Source organism: Neophocaena asiaeorientalis, unplaced genomic scaffold, assembly GCF_003031525.2.
Source record: "Neophocaena asiaeorientalis asiaeorientalis breed wild unplaced genomic scaffold, Neophocaena_asiaeorientalis_V1.1 scaffold192, whole genome shotgun sequence".
Lineage (NCBI taxonomy): Eukaryota > Metazoa > Chordata > Mammalia > Artiodactyla > Phocoenidae > Neophocaena > Neophocaena asiaeorientalis.
The window spans coordinates 2,567,575-2,592,847 of NW_020185326.1; the positions used below are offsets into that span (position 1 = coordinate 2,567,575).

Below are 25,273 nucleotides of genomic sequence, written 5' to 3' on the forward strand. Positions count from 1 at the left end.
CCTGGGGCCGTCGCCCCCCGGTCCGCGGCCCAGGCGGGCAGGGCCGGCTGGGGCCAGTCTGCGCCCCTGCAGAGCCGGCCCTCGGTGCGGAGAGGGGCTGTGCGGGTGCGGGGCGCCCCGCGGGCTTTTGAAGCGCCTCAAGTGACTGGGCGGGGCGGGTTCGCGCGGTTTCGGGTCTAGGAGACTTTTAGGCCGGGGTACGTTGATTGGGCCCCAATTCCCCGACTGTGGTCCTGACCGCCGTCTCCGGAAGGAGCAGGAAAGATAGTTTCTTAAAACCGCGGGGTGTTCACTTCTGGGTTGCGGGACCAAAGTCTGGGGGTGGGGTTGCGCAGCCGTCTCCTAATCGGCTCTCTCGCCGCCCAGGTGTGGGCGGTTAAGCGCTCTGTATGAAGCCGGTTCCGTCCATCGGTCCTCTCGCTCCAGTCTGTGGTATTTGTTTTTTGGGAAGTCCGGTGCCTCCGATTGGCCCACTAGGTAGAGTTGGGAGGAACTCGTGAGCGTAAAGGGTTGGAGAGGAAAGTACTAAAGGCCGAGTACAGTGTGCTTTCTTGATTCTTTTTTTGGCAGGGGAAAGAAGTTGGAAATCAGGGGAAGGTAATGAGGTGGCAGACAAACTAGCTGGGATTCGGTTCGGTCGAAATCCTGATAGGTTAGAATCTCCCTTTTGTTGAAATTAGAAGGCCTGCAGCTGGAGTTTATGAAATTCAGGTTTAAAGCTTTTGAGGCTCACCTGATCCAGTGATGTGAGAGAGAGCTCAGCCTCTGAGGCTGGACCTCCTACCTTCTTATTCGGTACCAGCTGCTATAAAAGTGGCTTAGTCGGACTGTTTGATTTGCTGTACTATGAAAAATCTTTATTTTTAAGCGAAAATAGAACTTCTGGTTCCTAGTATAAAGATGTTCCCTGTGTACCATGAAAATAATCTTACTAGCTTGAAAAGTCACGAAGGGGCGATAAGCCCACTTTTCCTAACGAAAACGGTACAGTGATTAATAAGCCCACTTTTCCTAACGGAGAACGGTCGAGTGATTAATACAAAGTGGTGGGTAATATGGCATAAGCTTGACAGTAGGCTGTATGTTGGACACTGATTAGATAGTTAGTGGCTAAAGATAGCACAGAGAATTGGGGGGTGGAGGGTTAATTCATCGATTTTTCTGAATGTCTTCCATTTATTTTCATCTTTGGTACTAGCTAGTAATAAAATTGTAGGGAAAACTTGCAAAATGTGCTTGCTTAATTAACAGAGACCAGGTGAGTATTAGGGCCTTAGTTTTCACTTACTCATTTTTTAGACTAGAATAACTAGAGGTGTGGGTGGGATGAAAATTTAGCATTGGGATAAATAAGGCAAGCCATTTTGCCACTTTTTTCCAATCCTCACCTGAGTTCCAGTATATATAACATAAAGTTGGTTTTGCAGAGTTCAGTCTTGTTTATGAATCCCTCTTCAACTCCTTAATAAGGGACTGACAAACCTTTCTGAGCTATGTCTTTAAAATGGTTTTAGTACCACCTTCTTCACATGGTCTTGTGAGGATTGAAAGCTATTGGTGCATCTAATATTATGCTTGGTATTTACCGGTCCTGAGACTAAGAAAATATACATGTTTGTGCTTATAGCATATCTGTAAGTGTGCCAGGCACAGTTCAGAGTGTTTTACAGATATGAGCTCATTTGCTCCTCATTCATCCTACCTCATAACAACTGTATGAGATAAGCATTATTATTATTATTTTATTATAGATAAAAAGTGAGGCACGGTGGTTAACTATGGCTAGAAGGTGGGAGAGTCTGGATAAGAACCTAGTCACTCTGAGTCTTGAATCTGCTCTTAACCTGTGTAGCCAAACCCTAGATCATGGGGCTGTAATGTAGTAAAACCTTGCAGTCATGTGAATTTGGATATAATGTCATAGGTGATTGGCTTCTGGATTCCTAGAATTTGAGCTGTCTGGTCTTACACCAGCCATTTTATTAATCTCACAGTAATGCAAGACTTCATTTTAGTCAAATTTTTTGGACTCCCATGTGTAGCATTGTAACTTAAAAAAAATAGCTAGGGATAAGATAATTATGACAGATCAGGAGAAGTTTTATTTATTCCAGAGATACCTACTGCAGTCGGTGTACAGTGCAAGGCAGAATTCAGTATTTTTGTAGTGTGTGGAAAAGGCTTCAAGAAGCGCTGAGCTAGCTCCAGGTATAGGAGGCTCTTTTTTAGATAGAGCTAGTTAGTTTGTGGAAAAATAAAGCTGGAGAGGAAGTTAGGAAGGACCGAATATGTCAAGACAAGGTGTTTTTTTTTTTTTTTAAATGGCTGGGGTGGGGAGAATCAACTCTCCCTCCCCCCCATTTTTTTTTTTTTTTATTATTTATTTATTGGCTGTGTTGGGTCTTTGCTGCTGCGGGCAGGCTTTCTCTAGTTGCAGTGAGTGGGGGCTACTCTTCGTTGCCGTGCGCGGGCTTCTTATTGCGGTGGCTTCTCTTGCTGTGGAGCACAGGCTCTAGACACACAGGCTTCCGTAGTTTTGGCATGCGGGCTCTAGAGCACAGACTCAGTAGTTGCGGTGCACGGGCTAAGTTGCTCCACAGCATGTGGGATCTTCCTGGACCAGGGCTCGAACCCGTGTCCCCTGCATTGGCAGGCGGATTCTTAAACACTGCGCCACCAGGGAAGTCCCAAGACAAGGTGTTTTTAATGTAAGCGAGTAAAAAAAGGAGCAGCTGAAAGCTCCTGAGCTTTGGTCAGATCTGTGTTTAGAAAGAGCCCCCTGGTGATTCTCTACCAAATGGACCATGGGGTAGACACTAGAGACAAGATAAGAATTCTGGCGGGGGAACTGTTAACAGTCTTGGGTAGAGATAAAGGTCTTAAGAAGGGACCTGGGAATGGGTAGGAGGCACAGATCAAAGATTTTTTGTGTAATTGGGATGATTTGGATGTAAGTTCAAAGAATGTGGTGAAGAGGGGGAAGTGCAGGATGACAGGGTTATACCTGAGTTATTTATTATAATAGTGGCCTAGCTGGTCTTTGTTCCTTATTCCTCTGTTACACTGTATTTCCTTTTATACTGATTTTTCTCCTGCATTTTTGTTTACTGTTTATATCTAGTCTGAACTTTTCCTGGTGTTCACAGTGCTGGTACTTTCATTTTTGCCTATACCAGGCTTATCCCTACTCCTGATCCATACTCTGTTTTCCTTGCTCATGAAATGCTCATTAACTGTCCTTGATGCATATCTGAATCTTACCCATTTTCAAGCACCCAGCTTAGGTTCATGAAACTTCCTATTACAGGCTGCATTAAATAATAACATTGGTTTTCAGACTTTGTTTTGCTAGGGTTTCTTGGGGGCTTCTAGGGGCCAGGAGCTTCCCTGCACGTGCAAGGTGTATCTATAGCAACTCTGTGCTGCCTCCCCCTCATCCTATGGGCACAAAAAATTTTTCAGAAGTTATTTTTAATTGAAGTATATATATTAATTGAAGTATACAAAAGTTTTCTATTTAGCACATTGCCCAACCAAAGGTCCTGTTTAGAACATTGCTTGACAAAAAGTTCCATGGCTAAAATATCTCTTGACTAAACTGATTTTTTTTTTTTACTTCATAAAGGTGATTTATCTTTGTTGATTGTTTTTAAATTAATTCTTTTATCATAGCACTCAAGAATGACTAAAAAAAGAAAACGCCAAGATGATTTTCAAAAAGTAAAACTAAAAGTTGGTAAAAAGAAGCCCAGGTTAGAAAATGCTACAGTTACAAACTTTAAAACGAAGACTATACATCTGCCTGACCAGCTCAAAGAGGATGGAACACTTCCAACAAACAACAGAAAACTTAACATTAAGGTAAATCGTAAATATTATTTTGATAAAGTAGGATTTTCCTTGAAATCATCTAGAATGTTATATTTTTGTGAAAAGTTGTTTTAACTCAGGGTTTATTAATGGCTAAAGGTTGGAGTTTATCTGTTACCCAGATCTGATGTTGCCACTGCAGCTTTCCCACTTCCTCCAGAAAGACTTGCTCAGCTAAAGTCAAAGTGATTTCTCCCTTGTATATTTATTTGATGATTTAATATGTCATCTGGAAATAATTTCTGTATTTCACTATTTGATGCATCAAGTTTTTGATGTGACAGTTTTTTAGCTGTTTTTATAGCACATTAAGATAGGATCCTGTCTTATCCATTTTTGAACCCTTATAATATGTAGTTTATTCCAGATTCATAGTGAATGTGTGAAGTTAATTGAAATTTGAGCAGTGGTTTTGCTTAAAAATTTAACAGTTTTATTGAAATGTAATTTACACATAATAAAATTTATCATTTTAGAGTGGACAATTCAGTGGTTTTTAATGTATTTACATTATTATGCTACTATCACAATAATCTAATTTCAGAACATTTTTGTCACTTCAGAAAGAAACCTTATACCTATTAGAAGTCACTCTTCATTCCTTCCCCTCACTAGACAGACACTGATCTATCTGTAAAGATTTGCTTATTCTAGACAATTCATATAAATGCAATCATACGAAATGTGGTCTGTTATTACTGGTCTTTCACTTAGCATGTTTTCGAGGTTCATCCATGTTGTAGCACGTATCAGAACAGTACTTCATTCCTTTGTATTGTCAAATAGTATTCCACTGCAGGGCTATGTCATATTTTTTCACTCATCAGTTGATGGGCATTTGGTTGTTGCCACTTTCTGACTCTTATGAATAATGCTGTTATGAACATTTGTGAGCGAATCTTTGTGAAGATATACATTTTCTAGTTTTGCTTTTTAATCTCTGAAGGTTAAATAACGTCAAAAGGTATTTGAAGTTATTGTTTCTTTACAGATTATATAAATTATTCCACAAATAAAATTGCCAAGTGTTGTACTCTGAATAAAATACACAGACACTCTGAAAGACCACTTAAAATAGGTAGAATATAGGTATAAATACATATTTGGTATATAGTAGGTCTTTAAGTGGTGGTAATGATGCTGTCATTTTAAGTGATAGTGTGCCTAATCCTGCGTAGTTTCAAAAAGAAAATTCTGACTGAAAGTTATGTTATGCTTTTATTCAGCTAAAGCTATGCTAAGATAAAACTTTCTGATCTTAACAAAAGCTTCATTTTTCTAAAAGTAACATTTAGAAATACCAAAGCAGTCTCCAACCCCCCGCCCCCACTGGAGTGTCAGTTTATTAGCATAGTTTTAGTTAACATGCTTATTTGAAAATGATATGTTTATGTATATGTATATGCCTAAAGATTGTGTTTTTATTTTTATTTATAGGATTTGCTGTCACAGATGCATCACTACAATGCTGGGGTTAAACAAAGTGCTCTTCTTGGACTTAAAGACCTTTTGTCTCAATACCCATTTATAATTGATGCACACCTTTCAAACATATTAAGTGAAGTGACTGCTGTGTTTACAGATAAAGATGCTAATGTACGATTAGCAGCAGTTCAACTTCTTCAATTCCTGGCCCCCAAAATACGAGCTGAACAAATTTCTCCATTTTTTCCTTTGGTAAGTGCCCATCTCTCTAGTGCCATGACTCACATTACTGAAGGAATTCAGGAGGACTCTTTAAAAGTTTTGGACATTCTGCTGGAACAGTACCCAGCTCTAATTACCGGCCGTAGCAGTATATTGCTTAAGAATTTTGTAGAACTTATTTCTCATCAGCAGCTGTCCAAAGGACTGGTAAATAGAGACAGATCCCAGTCCTGGATGCTTTCTGTAAATCCTAATCGGAGACTCACTTCTCAGCAGTGGAGGCTGAAAGTCTTAGTGAGACTCAGTAAATTCCTTCAGGCCTTGGCAGATGGATCCAGTAGGGTGAGAGAAAGTGAAGGACTTCAGGAACAAAAAGAAAATCCCCATGCCACTAGCAACTCCATTTTTATCAACTGGAAGGAACATGCCAACGACCAGCAACACATCCAGGTTTATGAAAATGGGGGTTCACAGCCAAATGTCAGTTCACAGTTCAGGCTACGGTAAGAAGGATTTCAGTTATGTCCACACTCAGTTTTCCTATATTGAATTATAACTGCTGACCGTTGATGGCTAATGGTGGGAAGACATGCAGTTGTCTTCTGTAGTTTCATATAGTTACTCATAATTTGATTTTATTTACTGATGGGAGGAGTCATTTCAAAGTTTATTAATTTACTCATTTGTAGCAAAGCCTAATGAAAAGTAAAAAATTATAGTCTTTTGGCTTTGTCATCTTAGAATTCTGCTTTTCTTCCTAGTGTTGATCAATGTAATTATCAATTCATGGTGCTTCATTTTGCTGGTACTTTATATTTTAAGGTTTAAATTAAGCAAGGAATAATATTTTTTAATTAAATTAAAAAATTTTTTTATTCTTACCTTTCCTTGTTAGGTACCTGGTTGGAGGACTAGGCAGTGTGGATGAAGGCCTGCCATCTCCTGAAAACCTGAAAGGATTTATTGAGATAATAATTCCATTGCTAATTGAGTGCTGGATTGAAGCTGTGCCTCCACAACTAGCTGCTTCTGTTGGAAATGGTATAGAACGAGAATCCCTGCAGATTATGCAGCAAGTTCTTAACATTATTTCCCTTCTGTGGAAACTCTCTAAACAGCAGGATGAGACCCATAAATTGGTGAGAACTAATAGGTTCTTTATTTTCTGAGTAATGCCTTTTATCATGACAAATTAGAAATCAGCATATTACTATTAATTGGCTATGCATTTTCCAAAAAATTCCCAGGGTTTAACTGTAAACTTATTTCTTACATTTGCTCAAAACTACAAATGAAAACAGTTTTGTGAGTTTATTATCTGTATGTTTAAATTTTTAAGCGGAATGCATAACAGTGTGCTTGATTTCATTTGTTTTTATTAGCTATAATTCACAGTAGAGTTACAATGTATTGTTTATGGCAGATTGATTATGTAGGAACATTCTAGTTTCTGGAGACCTCTTACAGGATTTAAAAAGTGGCTTATTAAGTAGTCTCTTCCAGTTTGTGCCATGTTACCAAGTTTATGGCAAGAAATGGACCAAACTGAAGATCTCATAATCAACCCAGAGAAGTTTTTAAACTACTACATTTTAGGGAGGAAGCTACACACAGATTTGCTTAGTGTATGCTTTTTTGTTTTCTCTTGATAAAGGATGTAAGGTCTGAAAACATTTCTTAAAGTTACCTTTACTGTAGGTAAGCTGTAGTTGTAGGTATGGTGTGAGTGAAGTTAACCTAAGTAATTCCAAGTCATAGGACAGTTTCTTGCTAGAAAGCTGACAGCAAAGACATATTTCTTGATGAGTAAATTTACCTCCTGTTTGGGGAGAATTGAGTGTTGGTGGCTTTTTTTAAGTGTTATGTTGTAGTGAATATAATATATAGTGCATGGAGCAAGTAAGGAAGAACAAGCTCTAAGATTAATTGGTGCTGGATTAATGTGGTTAATCTTAAAAAGGGTAGCTGCAGGAACAATACTAAAGCTTGAAGCATCTGTTTTACAGAAGAATTTCTGCAAGGACTTGACAAGGCAGGTGTGAATCCTTGAAGTTGCCTACATACGTCCAAAACTGGCAAGGCAGTTTTTTAGTTTTATTTAGCTCTTTTTATTTCATTCAAGCTCACGAGTTAGTAAGACACATAAAATAAGACTGGGGTAAATTATAATAGTATTTCATAATCTTGAAGAGCGTTATAGAATTGTACTAAGGTGTGTGTTTCTTTAAATAGCTTACTGTATCGCTATTAACCTATTACCCATCATTCTGTAGGGATGTTTTATGAATTGCTTTCTCAGATAGGATGGCATTTTGTTGATTATAATTTTGAGCCTGTTTTATGATTTATTGCATAAATTGGCAAGAAAATGATCATGATTGGGGTATTGTATATGATTTTATGAAAGTGAAGCTTGTTCTCCTTTATGGCAATTAATTTGTGATTGTAGGCTAGTCACAGTAATAATGCTTGCAGCTTCTTAGAAAATATGTACATTATTTGGAGTCTTGAATGGCTGTATTTTCATTTGAAAGGCTAAGATAAGAAGTAAAAGTAATGATATTCAGTGTGATCTTAAGTACTAGGCTTTTTTTCATTTTCAGAAAGCTGAAAAATAAAATTCCAGGCATTTTGGTGTTTGTTTTTTCCTGGGCACTGGTTAGTGTTTATTATTGCTTTAGTAATAGTATTTGTAATTAGAATGGTAACACTAAATGCAAATTCATTAATTGTGCTAGTTTTGGATCATCTGCTGTCATTCAGATGATACTGACAAAGGATCTAAACACTGCCTTAATTTTATGGATGTTTAAAGTAGCTATTCTGTGGTATTATGACTGTATTTATTAGCAGTCCATTAACGTAGGATACTAAGTTCAGAAGACTGGTTTGCCTAGACTGTTGAAGGTTATATAGAATACTGAATTGGGATACTGTATAAAATTGAAATAAACCGAGGTGGTTAATTCAAATAGGAATAGTATTTAAAAGCATCCACAGGTAGAATTTGCTAATTTACCCTGGCAAATTTGTTATTTTCGAACTAGATAAGGTAAGATCTATTATCTTAGAGACAAAGTATAAGTATGTATATTAGTTATATCAGGTGACATTAAAATGCACATTAGTTTATTTTTTGTTACCATTCCCACTGTTAGTTCCTCTCTTTCATTCACCTTCAGTTATAGCTTAGTAGTTAAGGTATTGGGTGACCTGTAACAGCTCAGACTTTAGGAGGAATGAAATGGCATTCCTAGATCTTAAATTCTAATTATGTACCACAGGCTGAATTGTAGCTGTTTTCTCTCAGAAAATGTGTAGGTTTCCTGTTGATAAATTGGCGTCTGTATTAGGTGCAACCTTAGGGTCACTGACCACTTACATTTAGGTTTTGCTAAATGCATGTAGTGTGTTCGTATTTTGCTGCAAAGTTGAGGAATTCTATTTTTATCCAAGTAGTATTATTTTAAACCTTTTTAGGAATCTGAAATCTTTCATCTTTGCTTTGAAAACAAATCTCAAGTTACATTAAATCTTATTTGCAGTGGTTGAGTACTCAGATCCTTACTGAGGTTGCTTATTTCTGATATACTGTGTGTATCCTTAATATATAGCTAGTTTTAAAAATGAAATACAATTTAACATTAACTTTTTAATTAACTTTGGTTTTTGGAGTCCTGTATTAATAGCTTCAGGTCAGTATTATAATTTTACACTATAGAAATTTTGTTGTGTCTTAGCTTTGTATTTTAATGCTTGCTACTTTTTGCCCAAATGTTTCATTATTGTCTCTTTACCATGAAAATTAGAATTTGTGAAGAAAAGTTAGATGCAATCATGCATCAAAGATTTATTGAGCATGTATAAATGTGGGTCTTTAATTAAAATTCAGTTCCTCAGTAAACACTAGCCACATTTCAGGTGCTCAGTAGCTTCAGGTGGCAGTGGCTGCTGTACTGGACAGCATAGATATAGAACAACTCCATCATTGCAGAAAGGTCTTTTGAATAGCACTGCTCTGCAGTGTGCCAGGTTCTGTTCTAGGCTCTGGGAATACAGAGATGAACATGACTGACAAGGTGAGTACTTAGCTCTTGGTGGGGTTGATGGATGGTAAACAAATAGATGATGTTGTTATTAGGAATAAAGATGAAAGTGGGGTAAAGGGAGAACATACGATGGAACAGTGGGGGGGGGAGCTGTTTTAAATAGGAGGTCAGGAAATGCTTTCTTGATATTTAAATGTCACTGAATGAAGTGCAGGACCAAGTCTCGTGAAGACCTGTGGGAAGGACCTTCTAGGCACAGGGAACAGCAAGTGAAAATCCCTGAAGTGAGAACAAATTTGACATATTTGAGGAATGGCAGGAAGTCCTGTGCAAGTGAGGTACTTGAAAAATGGTAGATGATGTGGGAGAAAAAGTGACAGTAGCCAGATCATATGGTACCTTGTGGTAAAGAGTTTGGATTTTAACCTGAGTGTGGTGAAAAGACATTGGAGGGTTTGAGCAGAGGAGTGGCATGATCTAAATTATGTTTATTTGTATATTTGACATATTAAAGTTAAATAAAACACTAATGAACTCCCATGTGCTCACTATCCAGCTCTAGCAAAACTGGAGGCCAAACTCAGACCATTGATCCCATGGATGACTAGTCGTGTCCTACATACACACCTATTTCCTTTATCCTTTCCTATATTATTTTGAAGTGTGATTTATGTTTTAAAAGATCACCCTGGCTGCTATGTAGATTATTGTGTTTAGGGGGAGCAAGACGAAAAGAAAGGAGACCATTGGGAGGCTGTTATAGTAATCTAGGTAAGAGGTAATGGTGGCTTGGAGTAGAATGGTAGCTAGTGGTTGAAGTGATGAGAAACAGCTGGATTCTGATAAAGCCAACAGGACAGATGGTGTGCAGAGTGAAGAAAAGAGGAGCAAGGGTGATCCCTATGTTATGGTTCAAATGACAGTGTGACTACCTGTGAGGAGAGTTCAGTTTATTCATTTTAAATTTAAGATGCCTGTTAGAAGTCCAAGACAAGTTGTCAAGTACACATTTTTAGGTTGGGGAGAAGAGAAGAATCCAGTGAATGTAACTAAGGAGATGTAGGGTGACTAGCTATTTTAACACCTCAAATCCCACAAGCCAAGCAGCCCCTCAGTCCCTGGCAAAGTGGAATGATTGGTTCTGTGGATAGCAGGAAATAAGAGTGTTGTAATCTGAAATTAAGACAGTGTTTCAAGTAGGAGAAAATGATACAGACGAATACTGCTGAGGAATTTTAGAGAAGTGCGTTGCTTTGTGAAAGTGTTAAATACCTTTAATGGGCAACAGAATTGCTAGGGAATGGAGTTACAGTTAAGTGGAACACTAGGTTGAAGACTTTCTTGTATATTTTGTAAATATTGTATTAGTTCAGATTCAGAATTTTCTTAAATCTTATTTACTTCCTCCCTTTTTTCTCCTTTTTAAACAGATAAAATGCAAGTAAAAATAATTAAATAAAAGCACCAAAAAGATGAAAATTGGATGGCCTAACAGTTTATTCTGACTTTAAGATTTATTTACATATTGTATCATTAGCAGGTGTATTATAATGGTAAATTTATAGTTGAATATTGACAAGTTGTTAGATTTCTGCTTAAAGTCTTGTCATTTTAAGTTATTGTTTCTTATAGATTTTCTAATCTTTGCTTATTTTACTAGGAGTCATGGCTTCGAAAGAATTATCTTACTGATTTCAGACACCATTTCATGAGTAATTTTCCATATGCCTTAAAAGAAATAACCAAGCACAGAAGGAAAGAGACAAACAAAAGGTACTGCCATTCTTTTTCACTGGTTAACCTAAAATTATCAGAAAATAATTAGCCTTAAACTGGAACTTTCTATACTGTGAGGTGTTTTTAATCTAGATTTTATCAAATAGAGATAAAAACAGTAGTATGGCTGATCTTGAGCAAGTCACTTTAAGCCCTGGGACTTCCAATTTTACATACTTTTATTTTTTTAATCTTTAAAGTGAATGTTTTGTGCTAAATGAGTGTCAGGTATCAAATTGTGCAGATATGAATTTAATAAAATTTGCTGAGGTGGGTGGTTTATTTGTGAGAGGCACTGTGTAATTGTTGAATCTTTAGGTGAGAGAGTATCTTAAAGGTCATTAGTTCATTTGTACATGAGGAAACTGGTAATGAAACTAATATCAGTATCCAGAAGGAAGAGGGATAATTGGAGAAGAATAGTTCTCTTTTCTAAAAAAAATTTATGGATTAGAAGATGGAGTTTAAAAAAAAATGTAAGCCTGGAAGTTATTTAAAATGTTTGCCTCAAGTGAGAGCAGATAAATGTAAAAACAAATTGTCTAATAAAATTTGACAAGCAGGGCTTCCCTGTTGGCACAGTGGTTAAGAATCTGCGTGCCAATGCAGGGGACACGGGTTTGAGCCCTGCTCTGGGAAGGTCCCACATGCCGCAGAGCAACTAAGCCCATGCACCACAACCACTGAGCCTACTCTCTAGAGCCTGGGAGCCGCAACTACTGAAGCGCGCGCACCTAGAGCCCATGCTCTGCAACAAGAGAAGCCACTGTAATGAAAAGCCCGTGCACCGCAATGAAGAGTAGCTCCTGCTCGCTGCATCTAGAGAAAGCCTGCGTACAGCAACGAAGAGCCAACACAGCGAAAAATAAGTAAGATAAAGAAATTAAAAAAAAAATCTACAGGTTTTTAAAAAAAAAAAAAATTGACAAACAGATACAAGCTAGAACACGAAAGGTGCAGTTCCCCACCATGAGCAAACACTTGAAGGGATCTTGAAGTCTGTCAGAAGGTTCTTAAATTTATCAAAAGAAAGAAACTATGTGGAGTATCAGGCTCATGGAGCAGAGTTCAGAGGATATGCTCAGAAGTGATAAGTCTAGAGATAAGTCTATTGTAGGCAGATGAACTTTTCATTCATTCACTACTTATTTTGGTTGCAAAGTATTATGACAGATAATCAGATGTCTTAAGGTATACTCCTTGTTCTCTTAAGTGATTTCATAAATTGCTAAAATCGGTACAAAGTCTTAAAATTGATAAAAGAGTGTGTCAGAAGATGGAAATCACACCAGTGATTTTAACAGAGAATTTAATACAGTTTTTTTTTTTGTTTTGTTTGTTTTTTGCGGTATGCGGGCCTCTCACTGTTGTGGCCTCTCCCATTGCGGAGCACAGGCTCCGGACGCGCAGGCTCAGTGGCCATGGCTCACGGGCCGAGCTGCTCCGCGGCATGTGGGATCTTCCCGGACCAGGGCATGAACCTGTGTCCCCTGCATCCGCAGGCGGACTCTCAACCACTGCGCCACCAGGGAAGCCCTACAAACAGTTTTTAACTAGGTATTAAAGAAGTGGAAAGACGAAAGGGAACAGTAAGGTATTGTGGAGGTAGCGCCTACAGGAAGCGGCTACTGCCTCTAGATTGGGAGAACAAAGAGAAGAGGGGAAGAAGTTTGGAGGAAAGCCTGTCTGGAGCCAAAGCTCAGACCTCTAAGAAGGGGTTGGTGCTCAGCTGGTGCTAATGTCTTTGAGATCACAAGAGCGGCCCTGTGGGGCAGGGGTCCAGGATTTGGCAACGGGTTCTGGCTGGCTGGTGCTGGTGTTTCTAGGGGCATGATGATGCTGGTTCTGTGTCAGAAAAACCACAAAGTGGAACCAACTGTGGCTACTAGAATGAACTGCTGCTGGCTTCTAGAAGAGTTGTTGGGTTGCACTGGTGGCAAAGGGAAGCAAAAGTAGGACTAGGAAGCAAACAGAAAGGAAAGTGTCCCATTTTCCTCTTACAGCTTTCCAGTCTCTAGTACTCCCTTATTGGCAGAGCCTAACAAGAAGCCAGCTGTAAAGGAAAAAATGTGGCTCAGTTCCAGGATCACAAAACAGAGTGTAGAAGGGTGGTTTTGAAGCTGAGAAACAATAGCTCAATAACTTGCAGGAGAAAAAGTGAATTTACATATTTAACACAAGGCGTATGTAAGTGTCATTAGAACTTTACAATTAAGTGCTGTAGGAATTCATAGGAAGAGACATCCTTGTTAGGATAAACAGACAAAGCTGTGTTAGAGGGTAGTATTTGAGCATGGATATGATTTTAGCAGGCAGAAGTGAAGCAAGGGAGGAGAGATTACACTAACTGGAGGAGATAGCATATGAGAAAGCTGTAGGGCTAGGTAATGAACATGGGACCGATCTGGGTCAAATCTGGTTTCTGCTCTTGACTAGCCTTGATGCTGAAAGTCATTTCTTGTCTCTGAACTTCCTTTATCTTTCATCCTTGATCCTTTTGGCATTGAAGACTATTGGTTGGATCAAAACCACGTTTTAGGAATATTAATTTAGAGTTTCTGGAGTTGGAGGGGACAGAATCAAATAGGGAGATACTTTCTTGAGCAAGTAGGTTGTTAGGGTTTGTTTCCTCCAGATACAATTTTCTTACTAAAGCAAAAGTTTTTAATCAGGTGTGTGGATAAGCTTTAGAATATCCTTGAACTCTTGAATTGTGTGTGTGTATATTTTGTCCAGTATAATTTTCATCAAAATGAGATTGAATAATGGTTAGGATGTTTGGAATTTGGTAGACCATTAAATGTAAGTAAATTATTCAAGAGTATATTGGTATACTGTCATTATTCACTTTACTGGACACTTAAAATGTTTAAGGCAGTTACTATACCAGGTGCTGAGCATTTAGTGGAAAAGGAGATAGGCCAGTTCTCATGGAGTACAGTCTAGTGAGGGAGACTTTATTTCTATGATTCTTTTCAGTGACTGTGATAAGATCAGTGAAAAAGAATGTAGGGTAATATAAGAGTATATGATAAGAAGCTGGTCTTTCATGGGGGGTGGGGGGAGGAATAGAGTCCTAGGGAACACTGCCCTGATGAAGTGGTTTGTGCCAAGATATAAAAGGTGAAAAAAGGATATGAAGAGGCTGAGGTGGTGAAATTGTGGAATTTTTAACAAAAGTGAATTGGCAGTATAATTTATTCTTCGTAAATTTCCCCAGTGATTTGTTTTTAGGGAGCACAGGCTGCTACTGTATTGAGTTGGCCAAAATACTTCCATAAGAAAGTGCATTGAATATTTAGCAGATAGCCTGTGGAGGGCAACATGAGTTAAAGTTAGGGGAGCCAACAATGGTCTAGGCCAGTGGTCTCCATACTTACTCATGTACTCCCAGTTAATATTTGACCTGATGTCTAAATTTTTTAAATCTTAGGTTGAAATGCAGCGTTACAAAGGATGTTGTTTATTATTATTGTGGTAAAATATATATAATGTAAAATTTAGCATTTTAACCATTTTTAATTGTATAGTTGAGTGGCATTAAATACATTCCCATTGTTGTGCATCCATCACCACCATCCATCTCTAGAACTTTTTCATGTTCCCAAACTGAAACTCAGGACACGTTAAGCAGTAACTCCCCATGCTCCCCTTCCCCCAGCTCCTGGGAACCACTCTTCTACTTTTTTGCTTCTATTAATTTGACTTTTTTAGGTGCCTCATATCAGTAGAAGCATACAATATTGTTTTGTGTCTGGCTTAATTTCTCTTACCATGATATCTCAAGGTTTATTCATGTTGTAGCACTACTAGCATTTCATTCCTTTTTTTTTAAATGGAGTTTATTTTTTAGAGCAGTTTTAGATTCATAGTAAAATTGAACAGAAAGAATAAAGTTCTCATATACTGTACTCCTGCCCCCACAGTTGCATAGCCTCCCTTATTGTTGGCGTCCCACCCCACAGTTACATATGTGTTGTAATCTATGAACCTATGTTGACACATCATTAACACTCAAAGTCCATAGTTTATGTTAGTGTTCACTATTGTGAACATGCTGTGTACATGCTGTGAGTTTTGACAAATGTGTAATGACACGTACCCGCCATTATAGTATCATACATGATACTTTCACTGTCCTAAAAATCCTCTGTGCTTTGCCTATTCATCCTACCTTCCCCCATGTTTTTTTTCATGGTTTGATAGCTCATTTCTTTTTAGTGCTAAATAATATTCCATTATATGGATGTGTTTATCCATTCACTTACTGAAGAACCTCTTGGTTGCTTCCACGTTTTCATTACTTTTTAAGGCTAAATAATCTTCCATTGTATGTATACATCATATTTGATCTATTCATCTGTCAATGGACATGTGGGTGGTTTCTACCTTTTGGCTGTTGTGAATTATGCTGCTATGCATATTGGTCTCCAAATAGCTGTTCCAATCCCTGCTTTCAGTTCTTTTGTGTGTATCAAAGGTTATAACTTTGGCGTTACTGAAAATAGTGGCATTTTTAAAATTCATTGTAGTTGAGTGGTCTTTAAGAAAGCTTTCTTCTTGTACTCATCCTTTATTAATTTATACGGTGATTATTCTAATCAGGTAATTCGCATATGTGCTGGGAACAGATAACAGCTAAGTCTTGCCTTTGGCTTACAGATCAGCTTGTGAGAGGGAAAAGTTCACTGCTGACTAGAGTAGCCTAATAGTTGGGAAGATTTTCCAGTGTGCTGGGAAAATAAATTTATTTTTTCAAAGGGATTGCTTTGATTGATTTAGCAAGTTGAGATCAACTAAGTAGTGGTTGGGTGGTTGGGATCTATTGCAAAGTGTATTGGGAGAGGCTGATTTTCTCTTTATGGTAGTGATAGAAAGTTTCTTTTAGAAATACTTTTTTTGTTATTATTTTTTTAATTAATTAATTTTTGGCTGTGTTGGGTCTTTGTTTCTGTGCGAGGGCTTTCTCTAGTTGCAGCGAGCGGGGACCACTCTTCATCGCGATTCACGGGCCTCTCCCTGTTGCGGCCTCTCATTGCGGAGCTCAGGCTCCAGATGTGCAGGCTCAGTAGTTGTGGCTCACGGGCCTAGTTGGTCTGCAGCATGTGGGGTCTTCCCAGACCAGCACTCGAACCCGTGTCCCCTGCATTGGCAGGCAGATCCTCAACCACTGCGCCACCAGGGAAGCCCGACATACTTGTTTTTAAAAAGTGAGCTATATTAAACATAGTGGGTAAATAATAGTTCAGACAGTATGTGAATGATTACATTTTAGAAAAATGTACTAACAAATAGATTCTTTGTGGGAACCTGAGGATAGAATAAGCCCCAGAGAAAGACAGTGCAGTAGGAATTGAGTACAGTCGACCCTTGAACAGCTCTAGGGTTGGGGTGCTGACCCCTCTGTGCAGTGGAAAATCCGCAGAGAACTTTACAGTCAGCCCTTCATATCCTTGGTTCCACATCCTCATATTCAACCAACTGGGGATTGTGTAGTAACTGTAGTTCGTATTTATTGAAAAAAATTTGTGTATAGGTGGTCCCACATAGTTGAGATCCATCTTGTTCAAGGGTTAACTGTACTTAAGCAGAAATCAAAAGGAAATTGACTTGCAGTTTCATCTATAGAAGAAATCTGGGCTTCCTGTAATTGAACAGAAATGTTTGTTAAGGTAAAAGGAAAGATCATCTGGAACAGTATAAAAGGTTACTTAGTAAAAAGAAATTTGTTGAATGTATTGTACAAGCGTACCTCGTTTTATTTTGTTTTGCTTCTTTGCCCTTGGCAGATAGTGCATAATTTTTTATAAATTGAAGGTTTGCGGCAACCCTGCATTGAGCAAGTCTGTTGGCGTCATTTTTCTAACAGCATTTGCACACTTCATTCATGTCTCTCTGTCACATTTTGGTAGTTCTTGGAATATTTTTAACTTTTTCATTATTATTATATTTGTTATAGTGATCTGTGATCACTGATCTTTGATGTTACTACTGTGACTCATTGAAGCCTCAGATGGTGGTTAGCATTTTTTACCAATAAAGTATTTTTAAATTAAGGTATGTACATTTTTTTAAAGCGTGATGCTATTGCACATTTAATAGACCACAGGTGAGAAATTGCTGTAGTGCCATTTTTCTCCTTTCCTTTAAAGACTCTAACTGAATGTGTGTTAGACCTGCTTGCTGAATTTTTTACTTATTTTCTCTTTATCTCATATCTTCCAGGTTTTAATTTTTTAGTTTTGTTCAGTTGTATTCAAACATATATTTGTTGAATTTGTTTTCTGTTTTTATTTTTCAGTTTTAGACTTTCTGTGCAGTTATTCCAGCATCATTTGTTGAAAAGACTATCCTTTCTCTATTGGGTTGCTTCTGCTCCTTTGTCTAAGATCATCAGTTGACTATACTTTGTAGGCCTATTTTAGAGCTCTTCCATTAACCTATATTTATCTGTTCTTTCACCAATACCATGCTGTCTTGATTACTGTAGTTGTATAGTAAGTCTTGAAATTGAGTAGTATGAGTCCTCCAACTTTGTTCTGCTTCAGTCTTGGGTAGTCTAGGTTTTTGCCTTTCTGTATAAACTTTAGAATCACTTTGTTGTAACTACAAAATAACTTGCTGGGATTTTGATTGGAATTGCGTTGACTCTATAGATCTAGTTGGGAAAAATTGTTACTTTGGCTGCTGAGATGATGCAAAACTGGGATTAAGTTTTATGTAAGAGCTGTTTTTACTTCCAGTTCACCTTTACCCTGGAAGGGAGGCCCTTAAGGGTCCGGCTTGAAGTAGGGGTAATATATGAAAGTCCCCATGTTTGGCAGGCCCTGGGCTTTGTTTGACTTTTCCCTGTGAGGCCTCTAAAAGGTTACTTCATTTTTCCAGCCTTTTCTTTGGAATTGGCGGTTGCCCTCAGGTCTTGCTTTATTTTAGATTTGGGGACCCAGTAAATGTTCATTATCTTGTTAGCTCTTGAATACTTCTGAGTTGTTAAAAACTATTTCATCCAGCTTTTAAAAGTTACTTTCAGGAAGGGGATTAGTTCTAATTACCTGCTGTGTCATTGAAAATGAGAGTATCCCCAGTGGCCTGCCTCCCTTTTATAGAATTGGTGGTCGGCTTATTTAGACTTTAAAATTTTGTATAAATTATTGGAGGAGCAGGATGAATTCTCCCAAGTTTGCAGTGTCGACTGAGACCTTCCAGACAGTAATAGATTATGTTGCTTGAGGTAAACTTAGGTAGATCTTGGAAAGCTCTACCTTTGTTGAAGAAATGCTGCAATTGAGTTTTTGTGTGGTCTAGTTAGTGTAAAATGTGCCTTGGTTTTGGGCGCTGAGCAGTTTGCCAAAGAGAACCTACTAGTAATTTTGGGTTTGTGGTATAGATTGCTAGTTGTCTGTCTCAGCTTCCATTCGTTCTCCCCTCTCTTAGTGATGGAATTTCCAGGTTTTAGCTGGGCATATGATTATACAAAATAAAAACTAGATTTCCTAACTTCTTTTGTAGTTAGGAGTGGTCATGTGGGTAATTTCTATTTGAATAGCTCCGACTCCTCCGTCCAGTGTCAGACTTATACATTGAGTTGTTTGATGGCCATCTCTGCCTGGATTTATACCAGACACTTTAAGCTCAACATGTTAAAGGTAGAATTTATTTTCTAGATATTTGCTCCTCTCTGCCACTTCATCTCCATTTCCCAGTCAGCAGTGCTAGAACCCTCGATTCTTCCAATCCTCATCATCCCATCCTCATCATCCCAAAACTCACATACATGTATACATTTAAGCAGACTTCAAATCCAGCTAATTTTTATTCTTCCTAAATGTCCCCCTTTCTCCCAATCTGTACCAACATTGGTTCTTGCACTTGTCGTGTCTTGCCTGTATCCATCTGAAACAACTTTTCAAGCATGTTACTCCTGTGCCTGCAGAGTTGATTTCAGTGTCCTTAGCCTTCAACTCTTTGTTATCTGGTCCCATTTTACTTTTTTAGGCTCATTTGTCATTCCTAGCCCTACATTTGATCCCCTGATAGCACCAGATTTTTAAAATTTTCCTTCCCATGTATTTGTGGTTCCTTACTACTATGTCCTTGCATGCCTAATCCAGCATTAACTTTTTCTTTTAAAATAAGTTAGTTTGAGGTTTTTAAAAACTTTAATCAACTGTACATGTTTCTGAACATGAAAATGTTCAGAATTGAATACTGTTGAATACATTGTAGCCTGAAATAAGTATTTATATCCTAAGTTGCAAATTTTGTTAAGATATTCTATTTAAAGGTTTTTTTTTTGAAATTTCTTTGAAGCTTTGAAAGAAATGTGTTTTATTTGGCTAGAAATAAGTGATTTTAATGTGTGAGTCATAAAATTAAGTCGTTTCAGAATAGTGCTTATCTGGACCAGTCTCCTATTTCACACATAAGGAAATTGTGGCCGGGAGAAATTAGTGTTTCTGTTAAGTCAAACTGAGTTAGAAGCAAAATCAAGGTCTACTGTGACCTCCATCCTAATATAAGTATCTGCTTAAAGAAAATCTTCCAAGTGTGTTGAGGTTTTCAAGTCTTCTTACCTCCAAGTTACATCTAGGATTACCAGGCAGTGTTACAAGAGCCTGTACTTTTTGTGTGAATAGCAGCTTGGGTAATGAACTGAACAATATGCATTCTTTATGTCTTAACAAGCCTGATTTCATAATGAATGGTTTATTTACAAAACAGTGGCTTTATATTCCCGACTTCTTGGCAGTTTATCCTAGGAGGAATATTTTTTGACCCACTGATTATTTTAAGTATTCTAAGTGAAGCAGGCATGGTAGATATAACACTTAGAGATGTGTGTGTCTTTGTTTGTTTTTAGCATCAAGCATTGCACGATTCTCTCCAATAATGTAGATCATCTCTTACTGAATTTAACACTGTCTGATATCATGGTCTCCCTGGCAAATGCCTCAACTTTGCAGAAGGATTCCAATTGGATAGAAATGATAAGGAAATTTGTAACAGAGACCCTTGAAGATGGCTTTAGGCTAAATAGTAAGCAGCTGAACAGATTGCTTGGGGTCTCGTGGAGGTTAATGCAGATACAACCAAACAGAGGTAGGTGTTACTGCTTTGTCCTTATATAAGAGGAGCTCTTATGCATGCTATTTAGAGTCTTAGCTTTGAGTTAATGACTTTCAAACATTTCACGTAGTCAAGTTATTTACATTCAAGCCATGAAAGGTAGCTAGCATAATTATAAAGGAATATCTACTTGAACACTGAAATCATTTATGGCTCAGAGCATCCCTTTCTCAGTGAGTAGGTCCACTCTGAAGTTAATTGGTAGGATTTCTACTAGATTACAGAGTTGGAGTGAAAGGAGGTAGGTGTTATTAAGATGAAATGACAGTGAGTCTAATGATGAAGAAATACTCTCTTCTGATGTAATTTGACTAGAAATTGATGAATCCTGCTTATCTTTTTACCTTTCTTGTAGCTTGAAGTTATGTTGCATTAAGTCAGTTTTTAGTGTGACTTACTAATTCTATTCATTCAGAAACAGAGCTTTCCTGTTTGGTTTCCAGCTTATCCACCTTTCTAGTCTGGTTTTTGTCATCCCTGCCTAGGTTTGTTGTCTCTTAGGAAAATTTACTCTGCAGTCTCTGGTTGGTTTGACTTTCGTATTAGTCAGGCTATTACTGTAGGATTTTGACAGTAGTCATCAGTTTGTGTCTAAGGTCTGCTTTGTCATAGGAGCAAAGTAAAGTACTTTTGTGCTTTTTAGAATTAGGGGGCTGTTGAAGAAACATTTTTGAATCATATGCAGTTTTTTTCTTTTTTTTAGAGGCTACGGAGTCTCTTATTAAGGCAGTTTATACATTGTATCAGCAGAGAGGCCTTCTCCTTCCAGTTCGGACTCTGTTACTGAAGTTTTTCAGTAAAATCTATCAAAAAGAAGAACTGAGATCTTACAGAGTCAGGTAAAGTTTCCTTTGTTATTTTGCCTTTCTTTTTCTCACCAAGTTATTTTGTAGGCTTTTTAAATAATAGACTAGATGGGGTGATTAAATCTTTGGAGAAATTCACTCTTTATATCCTATTTGGTTGCATTTAAGAAAAGAGAAGAAATTTAATTTTATAAAGGAGCATACATAATAGTGCCAGTAATCTTTATATGCATAACTGAGCAGATAAAAGTCTCTTTGAGCATATATTTCCACTTGTCCACTTAACAGCTAAAGGGCAGTTGGAACAACCTGTAGCAGCCTCAGCCTTTTCTTTTGCCTCCCATAAAAATTATGGAGGTTTAACAGCTGGTCCTTAGTGACATATTTGAGACATACGGTATAAGAATGAGGGCAGTAGAAGAGGAGGTGTGAAATGGGTGAAGGGGATTAAGAGCTACAAACTTAGTTATAAAGTAAATAAGCCACGGGGATGTAATATGTAGCATAAGGAATAATAATACTGTAATAACTTTGTATGGGGACAAATGGTGACTTATCATGGTGATCATTTGTAATGTATGCATATGTCAAATTATTATGTAGTATATACCTGAAACTAACATATAATACTGTATGTTAAAAATATTTCAGTAGATTTTTTAAAAATGAGGGCAGCAAAAGATGAGAAGGTTTCTGGCTTAGTTTGGTGCTACCAGCTGAAATAGACAACACAAAGAATAGAACTAAGGAATCAGGTTTTTGATATGGTGAGTTTGAGGTTTATTTGGGATAGTCGGGAAGAGGTGTTTGGGTGGAACGTAGAGATTCGGGATACATAGGTGGTTGTTAGAACGTATTTGAGTCTTTATTGTAAGTCAGGTGCTTTTCTTAATCTCTCAATACTCATATTTGAAGTGTAGGTACTATTGGCTTCTGTCTTAACAGAAGGAAACGGATTCTTAGGTTAAATAATCTGGTGAGTGTCATGCAACAAAGGGCAGTGGAACCAAGACTTAAGTTCAGGTCTGTCTGACTATGAAGGTCATGCTTAGTTAAGTCACTAAGGGGGACAGCAAAAGTGATTGCTGTTACCTGAGTAAGGAGACATTAGAGCATTAGCAAGTATATAAAAGAACTGAAATATGAAATAACACAAGTTTGAAGTCATTTAATGTGGGGGCACCCTACACTGAATGCATCAATGACTTAATGTAGTGTAATAATGAACGCTAACTAGTATAAATAGTTCACGAAGAGTTAAGTAGTGTCTGTGTCCTTTAAGATAAAAATACAGTTTACATACTGCCGCAAATCACATGAACTTTTAATATAGTGGGTAAAACTTTAGAAACTGCTATAGTGAAATAAATGATGCCGGCCATCTTGTAGGCTCTCACATGTTTAAATAAGTAAATGTGGTGTTATTGGTAGATGATTTGTCACTTTGTGTGGTGTTTTAAACTAAAAATATTCTTTGTTTAAATTAATTCCCATTGTCTTTGAAAATTACACTTTATTTCATTTTTCCTTGACCTTAGGTATCGTAGTAAAGTGTTATCCCGTTGGTTGGCTGGTTTACCATTGCAACTTGCTCATCTTGGCTCCCGAAACCCTGAGCTCTCAACACAGCTTATTGACATTATCCATACTGCTGCAGCACGAGCAAATAAAGAATTACTAAAAAGTTTACAAGTTACTGCTCTCCGAATCTATGGTAAGAGTTTTGTTTAACTATGTAAGTAATAATTGGTCTATCCCAATTTAGGAGAGACGTTTCAAAGGGGGAGCTCTTTAGGTTTGCTTTTCCTTTAAATTATTATAAATTAATTATACCATGGGAAAATTAACAAAACATCAAACAGTAAATTCATTTTCAGTAGTATTATCTATTAGAATAGTTCTAGAAATTAATGGTTATAGATGCTTCTTGCATTCTTTTTTTAAAATTTATGTATTTTTGTCTGCTTTGGATCTCTGTTGCTGTGTGTGGGCTTTCTCTAGTTGCAGCGAGCAGGGGTTACTCTTCGTTGTGGTGCACGGGCTTCTCATTGTGGTGGCTTCTCGTTGCAGAGCGCGGGCTGTAGGCATGCAGGCTTTAGTAGTTGTGGCACTCAGGCTCAGTAGTTGTGGCTCGTGGGCTCTAGAGTGCAGGCTCAGTAGTTGTGACGCACGGACTTAGTTGCTCCGCAGCATGTGGGATCTTCCCAGACCAGGGATTGAACCCGTGTCCCCTGCATTGGCAGGCGGATTCTTAACCACTGCGCCACCAGGGAAGCCCCTTAAATTGTCTTTTAAGCCACATGTTACTCACAAATTCAAAACTGATCAGGTATTTTTATAAAGTTCCTTTGAAGCTTTGGTGGCAAATTTTACTTACTTAACCATAATGGATATCTTGTATGACTTTCATCTATTAATAACTTTTTTATTTATCACTGAAACTTTCATTTTTTTAAGCAAAAATATCAATAAAGCATACTAGGATATATATATAATTTATATTTATTATTGGGATATAATTCATATACCATAAAATTTGCCATTTTACAATGTACAATTCTTTGATTTTTTAACATAGTCCCACGATTGTGCAATAGTGTTCATTATCTAATTCCAGAATATTTTTATCACCCCAAAAAGAAACTGTACCATTAGTAAGTCCCTCCCTACTTTATCCTTCCCCACCTCCTGGCAACCCCTAATCTTCTTTTCTGTCTCTGTGTATTTGCTTATCCTGGACATTTTTTATAGATGGAATTATACAATATGGGTCCTTTGAGTCTGGCTTCTTTCACTTAATATACTGTTTTTAGGATTCATCTATGTTATAGCATATATCAGTACTTTATTTCTTTTTAATGTTGAGTAGTACTCCATTGTGTGGATATACCACTTATATTTATCCATTCATTAGGTGATAGACATTGGTTTGTTTCCACCTTTTGTGGGTAATATTTTAAAATCTGTATTTTTCGGTATTGCTCATATGTGGGGTCGTGTGTGTGTGTGTACACAGATAGGTCTTTGGCTTTAAGTCGATATTATAATTGTCACTGTTTGGCAGAAGTGCTTGTTTTTTACCATTTCGCTTTTTCTCCAATCCCGTTAACCACATCATAGTTTTTATTTCAAATAACACATTCGAATGTTATGAAATTAATAGAGTGTTAAACATATCTTTAAATAATGATGTATTCAGTGTTTTACTCTAGACAGTACCTTAAGCCATACATACATGCTTTGTGAAAAAACTTTTTTCCATGTAATTGATGTATTAGAATTCAACATAACACAGTGAAAGTAATCACTTAATCTGCTTTATTAACTCTGGTTTGTATATCTTTTTTAGTTTAACTTATCTTCTTACCCCACTAGATCCACAAGAAGGCACTGTGGTGGTTCTCCCAGCAGAGTCTCAACAGCTTTTGGTCCAGCTTGTATATTTTCTACCCAGTCTGCCTGCTGATTTGCTTTCTCGGTTAAGTCGTTGCTGTATTATGGGAAGACTCAGTTCAAGTTTGGCTGCCATGCTTATCGGGATACTGCACATGAGGTAGCATGCTCAAGTGAGCTGTATTTTAAGTGTATAATCTTCCCCCCACCACCCTCTGTCCTTTTACTGGCAATTCATGAACTATAGAGGCTTTTTAAAATACTGCTCCTCCCTTCATTTGCTCTTAATGCAACAGTTAAAACTGTCAATACTATTATTAGATAGAGGAAGTTCACTAGAGTAAGACTGTTTCACATTATTTGTTTAGTGACTTGTGTAGGAGGATTGGAACAAGGGTTAAAATTATCAAAAGTATGCAGTAAGAAACCATAAACAAGACCAAAAGACAACCCTCAGAATGGGAGAAAATATTTGCAAATGAAGCAACTGACAAAGGATTCATTTCCAAAATTTACAAGCAGAATGCAGTAAGGGTTCAGTGGCAGGTGAGAGCACTGTGCTTAAAACCTTTGGTGTTACGAAATGGCAGTACAGACCTTCCTTTC

General features: G+C 37.6%; 1 protein-coding gene across 2 annotated transcripts in view; it reads left to right on the forward strand.

The window, feature by feature from the left end:
• TEX10 (testis expressed 10) overlaps positions 1-25,273 on the forward strand; it is a 55,282-nt gene that overhangs the window by 286 nt on the left and 29,723 nt on the right. The window contains exons 2-10 of one of the 2 annotated variants that reach the window (XM_024734403.1): positions 3,673-3,861; positions 5,308-5,547; positions 5,836-6,020; positions 6,413-6,656; positions 11,227-11,339; positions 20,203-20,441; positions 21,172-21,307; positions 22,813-22,988; positions 24,650-24,827. In XM_024734403.1, coding sequence (XP_024590171.1) covers positions 3,682-3,861; positions 5,308-5,547; positions 5,836-6,020; positions 6,413-6,656; positions 11,227-11,339; positions 20,203-20,441; positions 21,172-21,307; positions 22,813-22,988; positions 24,650-24,827 — 1,691 coding nt within the window. In that variant the 5' untranslated portion in view covers positions 3,673-3,681. Of the gene's footprint in view, positions 1-3,672; positions 3,862-5,307; positions 6,021-6,412; positions 6,657-11,226; positions 11,340-20,202; positions 20,442-21,171; positions 21,308-22,812; positions 22,989-24,649; positions 24,828-25,273 lie in introns of both variants that reach the window. The other variant, XM_024734402.1, reaches the window with a different exon arrangement.